Source organism: Prionailurus bengalensis, chromosome A2 (assembly GCF_016509475.1).
Source record: "Prionailurus bengalensis isolate Pbe53 chromosome A2, Fcat_Pben_1.1_paternal_pri, whole genome shotgun sequence".
Classification (NCBI taxonomy): Eukaryota; Metazoa; Chordata; class Mammalia; order Carnivora; family Felidae; genus Prionailurus; species Prionailurus bengalensis.
The window spans coordinates 6,109,045-6,124,476 of record NC_057348.1 but is presented as its reverse complement, the minus strand read 5'-3'; the positions used below and the strand labels follow the sequence as shown (position 1 = coordinate 6,124,476).

Sequence of the window (15,432 nt, the reverse complement as noted above, 5' to 3'; positions counted from 1 at the left end):
GCTCGAGTGCTGGCATCTCCCTGAGGCTGGCTGGGGCGTCCAGTGACCTCTCTGAGGGGGTTTTCCAGCCTCGCCCGCCATGTCCTGCCGCCGCAAGAGCCCTGATGCGGCTCGTGCCAAGGCCCCTCGTGGCTGCTCCTTGGCTGCCTCTTGACCAGCCTCTCCCCGTGGCCTCCCCACCCGCCGCTCACTGCACTTCCCTCCTCCGTGCGGATGTTACTGGCCCCTCCTGGCACTTGGTCTGCGGCCAGCTGCTAGGCTTGACCTTCTCTCCTCCAGCTGCCTGCCCCCATTTCGGCCTCTGGAAAGGATTCCCATGTTTCTCTCCTACGAGCCCCACACCCAAGGGTCCAGGTGTGCCCTTGGCATCGCTGGGGACAGCTCAGATGTAGGCCCTAGGCCGTAACTCGAGCCTGCCTGAGCTGCTGCTCTCCGTGGCCCAGACACAAGACCGGCTTCCCCAACCCCACCCGACACTGCACAGTTCACCTAATGGCCGCTTCTGTCTCGCTAGCCTCTCTCCATCCCCATAACTGGCCCCCAGTCCAGGCCACCAACCCGGGCCTCCCCCCCGCCGCCCCACGTCACCTCCCGCCACCAACCAATCCCCCACAGCCCACATGGCCTGTTCAGAGCACAAATCTGATTATGTCTCTTGATGCTTAAAATCCCTTAATAGTCCAGAGCCCACTAATGGCTTCCCAGAGCTTAGGCCTAAGGACCACGCCCTGACCCAGGGCTGAGGTCTGGCTCCTGGCTGCCATCCAGGGTGAGAAGTACCTTGACAGGCTCTCAGACCAGTCTTCTGAGGGGGAGGTCAGCGCCCTGGCCCAGAATGAAACAATCTGGAGAGGGAAGGCTGTGTCTCTCTACCTAATGTGGGAATGGGCTGGGAAGGCCCTCAAGGAGGCCTCAGGCGGCAGAGACAGGCCTCTGAGAACTGGCTCTGCAGGGGGAGGGTGGGGCATGTGCCCTGGCTGGAAGCCCAGCTGCCCCACCTCCCGCATCAGCCAATCTGGGGGCGGGGGGGGGAGGGGGGGGCGGGCCCAAGGCCAGGGCACTACCCAGCTGGCAGTCCCCATAGGCACCTGGGCAGCGGGAAGGGTGGGCAGGAAAGAGGCTCAGACCGTGTGTACAAACATAGATTCTATTGGGGGAAGAGGAATGGGGGAGGAGGGATGAGGGGAGGAGGGATGAGGGGTGCAGGGCTGGGGTCAGTCCTCCTTCAGGCTCCCGAACACGGCAGCCGGCACACTCTGCTGCTCCAACCGCACCTCTGGGAAAGGAGAGAGGCCACGGTCATTCCGGGAGGGGGGGCCCCACCCGTGCCTCCGCCAAAACGTCCTGCCCACCTGGCTGGCCCCCTACCGTTGGGTTCCAGATCCATCTCGTCCTCGTCCTCGTCCCCCCCTAGCTCGATCTCCTCCGGGTTGGCTTGCTGGGCCAGCTCGGCCAGCTCCTCCCGGGATGCGTCGCTCCTGGGGGTGGGCAGGGGGCGGGCAGGGGTGAGGGAGGGGGCAGGCAGGGGTGAGGGAGGGGGCAGGCAGGGGTGAGGGAGGGGGCAGGCAGGGGGGAGGGAGGGAAGGAGGGACAGGGCAGGCAGGGAGGGAGGGAAGGAGGGAGGGAGGGGGCAGGCAGGGGGGAGGGAGGGGGACACGTGCCGCTCAGCCTCCCCGCCACTCCTGCCCCCGCACCTCACAAACAGGATCTTGCTCTGGGCCCGCGGGGGCTGGTCCCGCTCGGCCTCGGCCGCCAGCTGCTCTGCCCGCTGCTCCAGCAGCTTCATGTCGTCCATGCCGCTCTGCCCGGGGGCGAGGTCAGACACTGGTGGGGGAGCGTGGGGGTCACGCACCAGTCTGCCCAGGCCACACCCGCGCCGGCCCCCGCCACAGCCCACAGGCCGCTCTGCTCCTTACCGGGCACCCCACCCCCATCCGTCCGAGGACCCAGCCCTCAAGGAGTTCCCAGGTTCGGCAGGGGGTGGGGAGGTGGACGCTCAACGCTCTCAGACCAGGCGGTCAAGGGCGGGCAGAGAGCAGGGGCCCACAGCTGCTCACCGGTGCCCGTGGCGCTGCCCGACACCTTGAGCATCTGCGAGGCCATGAAGTTGACCTGCGTGTTGTACGTGGCCTGCACGCTGCGGCGGATCCGCAGCATCTCCCGGATGGTGTCCTCATTGCCGTGACGGACCTCGAAGTCCTTCCACGTCTGCCAGAAAGCCCCGGTGGTCTGTGCGGGGTGGGGCACACGGCGTGAGCGGCTGGCTCGGCTGCAGCCTCCGTCACTGCCCGCCCGCCTGCCCGGGCCCACGTCCTACCCGGGGGTCACAGATCTGGGAGCAGAAGCTGTAGATGGCCCGCGCCCGGTCGATCTCGCCGAGCTTGCACTCCATGTCCGCGAACCGCAGGCACATCTCCCGGGCGTGTTCGTCCGACAGCACCTGGGTGGCGGTGGCCAGGAGGGGGCAGGGCGTGAGCGGGCTCCCCGTACCCCGGGCCCTCTGGAAGGCTCCCGGAGGTCCCACGGGTGGGGGCATGCTCAGAGCCTCTGGCCACCCCCGTTCCCCGCCCCGCCCCACAGGGCACCTCGATGGCCTTCTGGTAGATGCCACGGGTGTGGGTGACCCCGTAGATCTCGGCCGCACGCTTGATGTAGATGTTGAACATGTCGTACTGCTGGGCGGGCTCCACGGCCCGGGTGGCGCGCTCGTACACTGCCATGGCGTGCCGGGCCAGGCCCCACTCTTCCTCCAGCTGGGCGTACAGCAGGTACAGCGCTGAGACACGAGGGGGGGGGGGGGGGGGGGGGTCAGAGGCTGGTGCCCGGCCCCAGACAACCCATCCCCTGCCCAGCCCGGCCCGGCCACCCGCCCGCCTCACTCTTCGCATATTTGGGAGGGCAGCCGTCCAGCGCCTGTTCGAAGAGGTCCCGCGCCCGCTCCAGCTTGCGGCCCCCGTAGCGGGCAATGAATTTGGTCAGGTAGGTGCTCCAGATGTCAGACACGTTGGGCCACTTGAACAGCGAGATGCCACGCTCATACGCCTGCCCCGAGAGAGGGTGTTGTGTGTGGGAACCCAGGGCAAGAACACGTGGCGTCCAGCCTGCCAGGAGGGTCCCCACGTCTCCCTCGGGCTGGTCATGGCGGCCCCTTCCCCGTCCACCCTGCCCCACGATCACGGCGCAGTCAAGGGGGCCTGTACGTCTCCCTCAACGGACCAGGACTAGGACCTACCAAGTCACCGGTAGGTAACCTTATGGGCGGGGGAGTCGGGGGGGTCCTCAGTTCTGTGGACACTGGAGCCCACGGCCTTGGGAAGAGGTTCCCATGCCCAGGCCAGGGGCAGGGGCAGGGGCAGGGGCAGGGGCAGGGCCGGTGTCACTCAGGCGGGGGGGGGGGGGGGGGGGGGAGGCACACGTGTATGTCATCTGGATACGTGCGGTCTCCGCCTAGAACCGAAACCTCTCAATAGAGAGGCAGGGCCTCCCAACACGTGCATGTGCAGGACCTCACGTACCTACAAGCTGTCACACGAGCAGAGCAGGGACAGCCCGCACACACCCGCCGCCCAGAAACAAGACTCGGTGCCTGTTAAGAGGTGAACTGTGTCCCCCAAATTCCTGTTGAAGCCACAACCCCAGGACCTCAGAATGTAACTGGACTTAGAAACCAGGCCTTTAAAGAGGAAATGAAGGGGAGTCGTTACAGTGGGCCCTAACCCGAGATGACTGGAGTCCCTGTGGGATTAAGACACATACACACACCGGTGGGAAGACAGCCGCCTGCTAGCCAAGGACAGAGGTCTTGGGAGAGACCAGCCCCGCCAGCACCACAGTCTGAGATTTCCAGCCCCCAGGACGAGGATGGTACGTCTCTGCTGTCTGAGTTCCCTGCTCTGCGACACCTTGTTAGGGCCACCGGAGCACACGGACACTGCGGCCGGGGCCCCGGGACAGGAGACCCCGCCGTCCGGGACCTCCAGATCAGCCCCCCTCACCTTGAAGCTCTCCTCGAAGTACTTGTGCTCCTCCAAGAACATGGCGTAGTTGATGACAATCTGGGGCGTGGCGATACGCAGATCCAGGATGCGGTCGTAGACGGCCTTGGTGGACTGCGGGGCAGCAGCAGGTCAGGGCACGTCCGGGGCAGAGACTGCGGCCCTGCCCCCGGCTCCACGCTGCCACGGGCCCTCGGCCCCCCGACTCACCTGGAAGGTGCCCAGGCTCTCCTCCAGGTCGGCGAGCATCGACCACACCTTCAGGGACTTGTACACGCGGTTCTGCACGGGCTCCGAGCCGTCGAAGTACTCGGCTCGGCGGGCAGGCAGCGCGGTGGCCTTCTGGAGGGAGCAGGCAGCAGGGCGGGGGCTTGGGGACAGCCGGACACGGCCACACAGCACACCACGCCCCCGCCCTGACATGGGCTCGCGTTTACCCGCAGTAGTCGCAAAGCCTGGTCGTAGTTCTCGTGCCGGAGCTCCAGCTCGCCACACTCACACCACACGCTGGCCAGGTCGTCCACCTGCTTGAAGCTCACCTTGGTGGCCTTCTCCAGGATGACGCGGGCCTGCAGGGGTGGGAGAGGGCAGGTTGGGACGCTGTCTCTCGGGCCCCCGCCCGCCCCCGCGAGAGCGCACGTGTCTGTGCCTCCTGGGTCCTCTGGCCAAGCACACGCCTCTACTCACACACGCACAAACCCACACACGCAGGGCACTCACATCGTCCAGCTGCCCGTTGTCCTCGTAAAACTTGGCAAACGCGACCCACAGTGTGTGGGGCTTGCCTGTAGCCTTGAAAGGGTCCACCGTCTGCACGGCCTCCGTGTACGTGTTGATGATCTGGGTGGGAAGGACGGAATCAGGCTGGACGGTCGGGGCCGGCAGGCAGGGGAAGGGGGGTGGGGCGGGGCCGTCACACACCTCGCGGGGGCGGCCCTGGTGCAGGGCCACGCGCTTGTGCCACTCGTGCACGTGGTGTGGGTTCTGGCGCAGCAAGACGCTGTTGAGGAGCAGGGGCCGCCGGCCAATGAGCTGCTCGAAGCGGGCCAGGCGCAGCTCCAGGTCCACATCATCTGCGCTCGAGATGGGGGCGGGGCCTCAGCACAGCAGACCCGCCCCCACCTCTGCACCACCAGGGCCCCGACTGTCCGGGGCCTGGCAGACTCACGCCACTGGCCACTCCGGCCAGAGATGCAGTGCTAGTCCCGGCTACTCACCAAAGTTCCACCCACGCCGGCCTCCCTCTGTCGTACAGACGCCCCCCCCCCCCCCCCCCCCCCCCCCCCCCCCCCCCCCCCCCCCCCCCCCCCCCCCGTCGCTGTCCCTTGGGGCTCTCAGAGCCCTGCCTGCCGGCCCAGCCCTCTCCCCTCACCGGCCCAGGCCTGCCTCACCTTCCTCCTCCCGCCCCAGTTCTGAGGCCGTCTCCATCTTGGCTGCGATCATGCTCTCCTCAAACTGCGCGTAGCTGTCGAACACCTGGGTGAAGTCGCGCACGGTCATCACAGTCCGGATGGCCTCCTCGTACACGTCTCGAGCCTATGGGCACGGGCGGGGTAAAAGGAAAGTGCTGGCTGGGGGGCCGCGAGGGCCTGCCCGCGTGGACGCAGGGGACCTGGCCGCACCGCCCGGAGCACCGACACCCAGCAGAGCCACAGCCGCCCCCTGCCCTCCCGGAGTGCAGGGCCCCAGCTCCTCCCCAGTAAACGGTGACGGTCCCCATGCAGAGTGACTATGAAGCTCAAGGGAGACACGTGTGAGGTGGCCGACGCCCGGTTAAGACTCGAGAGGTGACCGACCCCGACGCCCCCACAGGTCCCCGCTGCGGGGACCCCGGACTTGGCCATGGAGTTAGATGCTCAACCACCCCACTTCTGAAGCTCATGTTCTCTCGGTCACTCCCGCCCCTAAGCTTGGGCCCCATCCCTCTACCCCTGTTCCTGGCCAGTCACGCTCCACTGTCCGTCCCACCCCGGCCGCTGGCTCCACCCACCTCCTGACCAGTCCCCTGCCGCCAGCCTCAGCCTGTGGTGGCCTGAAGGGTTTCTGTGAAGCGCGCAGCCGGTCCTGCCTTCGTCCTGCTCACGCCTGGCTGGCGGCGCCCCTCAGCAGGGCACGGCCGACCCCTCAGCCTGCAGGGCGCTCCCTCCCCTAGCCCATCAGCGGCCCCTTCTCCGCTCCAGCTCCTCTCGCCTCCTCTTCCACGAGGCCCCGACGACTCCAGCCAGCAACTCTGGGGACCCGTCCGCCCCACGCACCCCCCCATTCCACCGCCTGACGACAAGCAAGCTAACGTGGACGCTGACGAGAACACTGACACCTCGGGAGCGACCGCTGTGTCAGGCACCTGCGTGGCACCCGCCCCCTCTCCCCTCGTCGCCTCCCGTGCCTGCGCACCTTCTCGAAGTGGCCGCTGCGGATGTAGTAGTCGGCCAGCGAGCACCAGAGCTTGCCCAGCTGGTCGGTGAAGCGGGTGAGGCCCCCGCGGATGATGGCGTCCACATTGAGTGACTGCACCTTGTCTGGGTTCTGGGAGATGAGGTCACAGAGCTCGTGCCACAGCTGCGGACCCAGGAGGAGGAGTCTCAGCCCCGTGCCCCACGGGCGGGGGGAGGGCAAGCCTTCCTGCCCAACCCCATCCCCCCACAAGCCCACCTGGTAGTTGGACTTGCCAGCCTTGGACACAAAGTGCTCGTCGTTCACCACGGTGGCCAGGCGCTGCGCGGCTTCATCCAGCCGGTCACTGGACTGGAGGTACTCGATGTACTCCTCTGCACTCTCGGGGCTCAGCTGGGCAGCGGGCGGCCCCACCAGCAGTCAGCGGGGCCGCAGAGCCACCCCACCGTCCACCCCCCGCTCCCACTCGGCGGCTCCGGGTCAGCCACGCACCGCTGCCCTGACCTGGCGCCAGCCCTGCCGACCCAGCCTCAGCCACACGTGTCCCACCCGGACCCTACCAGTCCGGCCTCAGCCCCACGGGGGCGGCCTTGACCGGCAGTCCAGCCGAGGCCCCGCCAATCCGGTCTGGGCCCCTCTGGTGCAGCCCCAGCCCTGACCGGTCCGGCTTAGACAACAAAGGCACAGCCGGCACGGTCCGGGCCCGGCCTTTACCCCAAGTCCCCCGGCCAGATGGCGCCGTGCCGAGTTTCACAACGTTCGACAGCTGTTAGAAGCGTGAGGGGGCGGCACCCCCCCCATGCTGTTTCCGCCTGGAAACATTCCCACAGCCGTTCGTCTCCCGCTCCCTGCCCTCCCACGGTTGTGGTTTTACTGGTTTAAAAGATGTGACCAGGAGGGGCGCCTGAGTGGCTCGGTCGGTTGAGCGTCCGACTTCGGCTCAGAGTCTGTGAGTTCGAGCCCCACGTCTGAGCTGTTAGCACAGAGCCCGGAGCCTGCTTCGGATTCTGTGGCTCCCCCTCTCTCTGCCCCTCCCCTGCTCATGCTCTGTCTCTCTCTGTCTCAAAAATAAATAAAAAACCATTAAAAGAAATTTTGGGCGCCTGGGTGGCTCAGTCGGTTGAGCATCCAACTTCAGCCTAGGTCATGATCTTGCAATTTGTGAGTTCGAGCCCCACGTTGGAGCCTGGAGCCTGCTTCGGACTCTGTGTCTCCCTCTCTCTTTGCCCCTCCCCTGCTCATGCTGTGTCTCTGTCTCAAAAATAAATAAAAACATTTTAAAAAAATTAAAAATAATAAAGAAGCAGAAGGGGGGGATGCTTGGGTGGCTCAGTCAGTTGAGCATCCGACTTCCACTCAGGTCATGATCTCACGGTTCAGTTCGTGAGTTCGAGCCTCATGTCGGGCTCTGGGCTCACAGCTCGGAGCCCGGAGCCCGCTTTGGGTCCCGTGTCCCCCTCTGTCTGCCCCTCTGCTGTTTGTGCTCTGTCTCTTGCATTGTCTCAGAAATAAACGTGAAAAAAAAATTTTTTTAAAGATGTGACCAGGAGACGTGGTCAGCTCGTGGGCACCTGTCTATGTTAGATCAAAAGCTCCGTGCAGGCAGGGGCTGTCTTTGTCACACGCTGTCCCAGCACTTGTCTCAATGCGAGACATGCAGCAGGTGCTGGCAGATTATTTGGAGGGAAAACAAATCGCCAACGAGAGCCTTCCCCGCCTCCCGTCTGTCGGGTGACACCCCTCGAGGGGCCAGTGTCCCAGTAAGCCGGCGCTGGGAACCTCGTGAAGCGGCCTCTCGCCGCTCGGTCCCGCCCCACCCCCACAGGCGTACCTTGAGGAAGCGCCGGTAGCCCCGCACGGCCGTCTCAGGTAGCGGGTGTGAGCGCAGGAAGCGCAGGTACAGGGGCCAGATGCGAGAGTGCTGCGTGATGGGCAGCGCCCGGAGAGCGCGGTCGAAAGTGCGGCGGGTGTGTGTGATTCGGCCCTGGTCCATCAGGAACTGGCAATAGTCCAGCCACAGCCGTGGCATCTGGAGGCGTGGGGGACGGGCAGGGTCTGAACCGCTGGCGCCACGGCTCGACCACAGAGACGGCACGTGTCCTGTGGCCAAAAATGCAGCAAGACCCGGGAGCCCGTCCCCTAGGGCTAATCCAGCTCAACCTCGGGCACACCGAGGCGACAGGACTCCAATCCCCCGGTCCCCGTCCACTTGCACCTCCCCCTCAGCCCTCGCCCGGCCTCTGCCCCCCGCTCCCACCTTGTGCATGAACACAAAGGCCCTCTCGTGGCAGTTGTTGACATCTTCGTAGGCCGGGTCGGTCACGCAGCGATGCTTCACCTGTGCCCGGCGCGCCTTCAGGTATCGGTACCAGAGTTTGTAGCTGGGGAACGCGGGAGGGGCAGACAACGACCGGTCAGCCTCACATACCCCTGGAACCCTCTGCCCTGCGCCGGGAAGTGACTGCAGGGCAAAGGGGCCTGGGGAAGGACGGCCAGTCTCAGCATTGGGGGGCACGGGCCAGGACACCAGGGAAGGTGTGCTGAGCCGTCAGGGGATGTACACTTAGTGCCCGAACGACAGCCATCACCTGGGACCTACTGGCCAGTTCCGTTACGGCTAGATTAGGTGGGGTGGGGTGGGGGGCCGGGCAGGGCGGCTGGGACCGTTCCCACCTGCAGGGCAGCAGCTTCAGGGCCCGCTCGTACAGCTGATTGAGCCTCGGCTTCGGGGCACCCTGCTTGAACTCAATGTAGCGGAGCCAGCATTTGACGGAGAACTGGTTCCGCATGATTTCCTCCTCGTAGGGGAGGTCCTCTTCCTCCTGCGGGAGCCAGGGAACGGGGAAAAGAGAGACCTGAGCTCAGAGCCAGGGCACCAGACAGCCACATACCAGGACTCGGGTTTGGATTTCACTCCTCGAAATCTTACTGCCTACAGTCTGACCCGGGTCATCAGACTCCTCAACCACAGGGTTCCGGGCCAGACTTGAGACTGTCATCCAGACACCATTCTTTTGGCCCTCCCAGTCAAGCCACCTACCCTCTGGCCCAGGTCACCAGATTTCTCAGACTCCCCGTCCACTGCCAGGTCTCTCTGGACCTGGATGCCAAGCTTTAACTCCGCACAACACGCCTCTTCCTAAACACCAGGCCTTCAGCATCTCAGGCTCCCATTATCCAGAACTACTCAGCTGTCCCAGAACTCGGAAAGTGAACACGGAAACCTTATTTGCCATGAAGTCAGGAAGCCCTGAAGGGGGGCACTCCCATGCCTACCATCTCTTTGTCAATTGCAGACCCCCCCCGCCCCCCCGCAGGAAGAAGGGCACCTTGCGTTCCCAACAGAAAGAAGCTTACTTTACTACCCCAGCAAGATTTTCTCCTTGCCCGGCAACAGCCCAGCCAATGAGAAGCCGCCACAACTCAGCCAATGAGAAGCCATCACCACCCTCTACTATCACTTTCACCTAACAGATTTTCCTTCAAACCAGCCCCTCCTAGTTTACTCCTTTTTCTCTATAAGGTGACGTTACTTGGGCACCCAGGTGGCTCCGTTAAGCGTCCAACTTCGGCTCAGGTCATGATCTCACGGTTTGTAAGCTGGAATGCTGCATCAGGCTCCGTGCTGACAGCAAAGAGCCCGCTTGGGATTCTTTTCCTCACTTTGCCCCTTCGGCATGTGCACGTGCTCTCTCAAAATAAACAAACAAGTTTTAAAATAAAATAAAGTGATGCTCCTCTCCTTTGTTCTCCAGACTAGCCTTCGGTTTTGCCATAGCTTGCATATCCTGAATTAAAATTCCTCTGCCGTTCCTAAACAAACCCACTCTGCTGATAAAATCACTGGCAGTTTTATTTTCCAAGTCGACAGAAGCTAGACCTTTACATCAGAAGGAGAGGTATGGACCAAACCCCAAGACTCCCCAGTACGAAACACCAAACACCTGTGAAGATGTTAGGCCTCTACAGACACACCTCACACATACTGCTGGTTCAGCCCCAGGCCACCACAATACACATCACAATACAGCAAGTCAAATGAATTTTCTGGTTTCCCGACACACATAAAAGTTATGTTTACACTGCAGTCTATTAAATTTGCATTGGCATTATGTCTAAAAAGTGTTATAACTTGATTAAAAGATACTTCCTTACAAAAAAAGTGCTAACCACTACTTGAGGTTTCAATGAGTTGTAATCTTTTTTTGCTGGTGGAGGGTCTTGCCTCAAGGGTGATGGCTGCTGACTGATCAGGGTGGTGGCTGCTGAAGGTTGGGGTGGCTGTGGCAATTTCTTAAAATAAAACAAAATAAAGCCTGCCACATCAACTGAATCCTGCCGCCACGAACAACTTCTCTGTAGTATGTGACTCGGTTTTTGACAGTCCTTGAAAAAAAATTTTTTTATGTTTATTTCTGAGAGTGAGAGAGACAGAGCACAAGCAGGGGAGGGGCAGAGGGAGAGGGAGACACAGAATCCGAAGCAGGCTCCAGGCTCTGAGCTGTCAGCACAGAGCCCGACGCGGGGCTTGAACTCAGAACTGAACTGCAAGATCACGACCTGAGCCGAGGTCGGGCGCCCAACGGAGCCACCCAGGTGCCCCATCAGTTTGACAGCATTTTACCCACAGCAGGCCTTCTTTCCAAATTGGACTCCTCTCCAACCCTGCTGCTTTGTCAACTAAGCGTATGTCATATTCCCTCTCTGTCTTCTCCGCACTGGGAGCAGCTCTCTGGCCACAGCCCCTCATCCTCTGAAAATGTCCGCCTGTGCCAAGTTCGTCTCCGCCCCCTCCTTGGTCAGGAGCACCTGTCAGCTGTTGAGCCGATCACTGTCTGCAGTGGCATTAAAACCCCCAGAGACACTGACAGATGAGAGCCTCAGCAGCTGGGCAGCCCCACGTCCCCTGACCTCACTTATTCCTAGCCGCAGTTTCCAAACCAGTGTTGCTTCAAGGGACATCGACACAGCAGCCAAGTTCATTGGGACTAGGGCTGCCACAGTTGGGGTGGCTGGCTCTGGGGCTGGAATGGGGACTGTGTCTGGGAGCCTCATCACTGGCTATGCCAGGAAGCCCTCTCTGAAGCAACAGCTCTTCTCCTCCACCATTCTGGGCTTTGCCCTCCCAGAAGCCACGAGGCTCTTCTGCCTGATGGCGGCCTTTTGTATCCTCATTGCCATGTGAAGGAGCCATCTCCACCTCCCATAAGTTTTTCTCCTGTGTTTCGTCTGCCCTGGGTGTTCCTTTTCCTATACTTCCCCAGGCAGCCTGGGGAAAGTGGTTGGCTCAGGGTTTGACAGAGGAAAGACAAATACTGTACTAACAAGAACAAAATCGTTTATGTCACATTCTAGAAGCTCTGTTGCCCTTTCAACAATCTTCACAGCATCATAACCAGTAGATTCCATCTTGAGAAACCGCCTTTTTTTGCTCATCCATACGAAGCAACTCCTGGCTGGGATGCCTGGGTGGCTCAGTCCGTTGGGCGTCTGACTTCGGCTCAGGTCATGATCTCACAGTCCGTGAGTTCAAGCCCCGCGTCGGGCTCTGTGCCGACAGCTCAGAGCCTGGAGCCTGTTTCGGATTCTGCGTCTCCCTCTCTCTCTGCCCCTCCCCTGCTCACACAGTTTTTCTCTGTCTCTCAAAAATAAACATTAAGAAAAAAAAAGCAACTCCTCATCCTCATTTTATAATGAGATTGCAGCAATTCGGTCCTATTTTCAGATTCCACTTCTAATTCTGGTTCTCTTGCTGTTTCCATGTTTCCACCACATCTGTAGTTACTTCCTCCAGTGAAGTCTTGAACCCCTCAAAGTCATACAGGAGAGCTGGAGTCAACTTCTTCCAAGATCTTGTTAATGCTGTTATCCTTACCTCTTCTCATGAATCAGAATGTTCTTAATGGCATTTAGAGTGGTGAATCTTTTCCAGGAGGTTTTAAATTTGCTTTTCCCAGATCTATCAGAGTAATTACTATCTAGAACTGTAACCTTATGAAACGTATTTCTTGGAGTGCCTGGGTGGCTCAGTCGGTTGAGCGTCCAACTTCGGCTCAGGTCGTGATCTCACAGCTTGTGAGTTCAAGCCCCACGTCGGGCTCTGTGCTGACAGCTCAGAGCCTGGGGTCTGCTTCGGATTCTGTGTCTCCCTCTCTCTCTGCCCCTAACCCACTCACATTCTGTCTGTGTGTCTCTCAAAAATAAATAAACGTTAAAAAAAATTTTTTAATGAAACATTTTTTTTTACATTTTTAAAAAAATTTATTTATTATTGAGAGACAGAGAGACACAGAGCATGAGCAGGGGAGGGGCAGAGAGAGGGGGAGACACAATCCGAAGCAGACCCCAGGCTCTGAGCTGTCAGCACAGAGCCCGACGTGGGGCTTGAACTCACAAGCTGTTTGATCATGACCTGAGCTGAAGTCAGATGCTTAACCGACTGAGCCACCCAGGCGCCCCAAAACGTATTTCTTAAATAATAAGACTTGAAACGGTAGGGGCACCTGGATGATTCAGTGGGTTAAGCGTCTGATTTCAACCCGGGTCATGATCTTACAGCTCATGGGTTCGAGCCCCGCGTCGGGCTCTGTGCTGACAGCTCAAGAGCCTGGAGCCTGCTTCGGATTCTGTGTTTCCCTCTCTGCCCCTCCCCTGCTCATGCTGTCTCCCTCTCAAAAATACATAAACATTAGGCAAAAATTGTTTTTAAAAAATTGAAATTACCCTGATACATGGGCTACAGAAAGGATGTTATGTTAGCAGGCGTGAAAACAACATTAATCTCATTGTACATCTCCATCAGAGCTCTCGGGTGACAGGGTGCATCGTCATGGAGCGGCAACATTTTGAAAGAAATCTTTTTCATGAGCAATAGGCCTCAACACTGGACTTAAAATATCTAGTAAGTAGTGTTCTAAACAGACATACCATCATCCAAGCTTTGTTGTTCCACTTACATAACACGAAGCGGATTTAGCTTAATTCTTTTTAATTTTTTTAACGTTTATTTATTATTGAGAGACAGAGAGACACAGAGCATGAGCAGGGGAGGGGCAGAGAGAGAGGGAGACACAGAATCCGAAGCAGGCTCCAGGCTCTGAGTTGTCAGCACAGAGCCCGATGCAGGGCTCGAACTCATGAACTGTGAGATCATGACCTGAGCCGAAGTTAGTCGCCTAACCAACTGAGCCACCCAGGCGCCCCTGATTTAGCTTAATTCTTAAGGGCCCTAGGCTTTTCAGGGCACTGGCTTCCACTTCGAGCCACCAGCTGCATTAGCCGGACAACAGAGTCAGCCTGTGCTTTGAAACGCTGAAGCCAGGCAGTGACTCCTCCTCTCCAGCAATGAAAGTCCTAGAAGGTCTCTTCTCCCAACAGAAGGCTTTCCCATTTCTATTAAAAGTCTGTTCGGTCTGTGCAGTCACTTCATTAACTATCTTAATGAGATCTTGCGATCGACTTGCCACAGATGGCTACATCAGCACTCGCTCCTTCATTTGCACTTTTGTGATGGAGACGGCTTCTTTCCAAAAACCTCAAGAGCCAACCTCTGTTAGCTTCCAAGTTGTGTTCTTCAGCTTCCTTACTTCTCTCAGCCTTCGCAGAACCGAAGGGTTAGGCTTTGGCTGAAGGAGACTTTGGCTTAAGGGGATGCTGTGGCTGGTGTGATCTTCTATCTAGACCACTGAAACTTTCTTTGTAACAGCAAAGGGCTGTTTCGCCTTTTTTTTTTTTTTTTTTTTTTTTTATCATTCATGTGTCCGTCACTTCTAATCTTCTCCAAGAACTTTTCGTTTGCATTCACAATTTGGCTATTGGTGCCAAAGGCCTAGTAGCTTTCAGCCCCTCTCAGCTTGCAACGTGCCTTCCTCATTAAGCTTAATCATTTCTAGCTTCTGATTTCAGGTGAGACGGTGACTCTTCCATTCACTTAAACACTTAGAAGCCACTGTAAGCTTAGTAATTTCAGAGTGGTCATGTCTGAGGGAGTAGGGCGGCCCAAGGAATAGCCTATGAAGCCATCCCAACACACACAACAATTATTAACCTCCCGGTTTTACATGGGTGTGGCTCTTGACGCCCCAAAAGTCATGAAAAAGTATGAAATACTGTGAGATTACCAAAACGTGACACAGAGACATGAAGTGAGCAAATGCTGTCGGAAAATGGTGCCAACACACTTACTTCATGTAGTGTTGCCACAAACCTTCAATTTGTGTTTAAGAAAGAAAGAAAAGAAGAAAAAACCCCACAGTAGCTACAAAGTGCAATGAAAGGTCGTATGTCTGTGCTCCAGATACCAAGTCTTGGGACTCTTCAGAATCCCAATGGCCACTGCCTGACCACAGTTGACTCCACAGTTCTCCTAATCCAGACAGCAAACCTTCGTTCCACAAACTACAACGCTCAGGACTTGACCTAGGCCGTTACTCAGAGCACCAAGGCTTTACCACAGAAACCAGAACCCCGGCCTGATCACTATGCCTTAATTCCAGACTCCGGACTTCTACAAGATTTCGCTATGCGATTCCCCTCCCCCCCTCCCGCGCGCTCCTATTTCCACCAAAGGTCCGGGCATCAGGCCCTGAACCTCGACTGCAACTCTTAGACCACTTGGACTCCACTGCCAGACTTTTGCTCCTGGACACCCTGGTCCGTAGGTCCTGCCCCCGGGCGGACAGAGCTTTGGCCCAGACACCCCAGGCGGCCAGGCCCCGAACCCCTGAAGTATCCAAGCCCAGGTTCTCCCACGCGGGCCACCCCCGGCCCCGCCGCGGACTCACGAAAACAAGGTCCGGCCGCTCCGGCCGGGAAAGACGCGCCATCACCACCATTTTCCTGGCTCTCCAGACACGGGCAGAAGTCGCGTTATAATGACGTCTCCCGCTGAAGGCCCGCCCCCCAGGGCCAGACCTATTTTCTATTGGTTGAACCTTTTCCGACCGAGAGGACGACGTTTGTTGACTTTCGCGTGGACGGCTCCGGGGACCGGAAGCAGAGAAGAGGCTCCCGAAGATGACGTCATCTTGAAAGCTCCTCGACC

At 59.1% G+C, this 15,432-nt stretch overlaps 2 protein-coding genes across 2 annotated transcripts; one reads left to right on the top strand and one right to left on the bottom strand.

The window, feature by feature from the left end:
- Positions 1-1,133: 1,133 nt before the first annotated feature.
- Positions 1,134-15,301, bottom strand: XAB2 (XPA binding protein 2). Its single transcript, XM_043590222.1, has 19 exons — positions 15,173-15,301; positions 9,063-9,211; positions 8,647-8,770; positions 8,221-8,418; positions 6,648-6,782; positions 6,390-6,554; positions 5,387-5,531; positions 4,917-5,068; positions 4,716-4,835; positions 4,433-4,564; positions 4,206-4,337; positions 3,996-4,109; positions 2,880-3,042; positions 2,586-2,776; positions 2,318-2,440; positions 2,058-2,229; positions 1,695-1,824; positions 1,369-1,478; positions 1,134-1,276 (listed from the first exon to the last, which is right to left on the bottom strand). The coding sequence occupies exons 1-19, from the start codon at positions 15,221-15,223 to the stop codon at positions 1,215-1,217; spliced, it is 2,568 nt and encodes an 855-aa protein (XP_043446157.1). The 5' UTR covers positions 15,224-15,301; the 3' UTR covers positions 1,134-1,214.
- On the top strand, positions 11,083-11,574 carry LOC122488638 (ATP synthase F(0) complex subunit C2, mitochondrial-like). Its single transcript, XM_043590223.1, has one exon. It carries the CDS (start codon positions 11,149-11,151, stop codon positions 11,572-11,574), a length of 426 nt encoding a protein of 141 aa, XP_043446158.1. The 5' UTR covers positions 11,083-11,148.
- Positions 15,302-15,432: the final 131 nt, after the last annotated feature.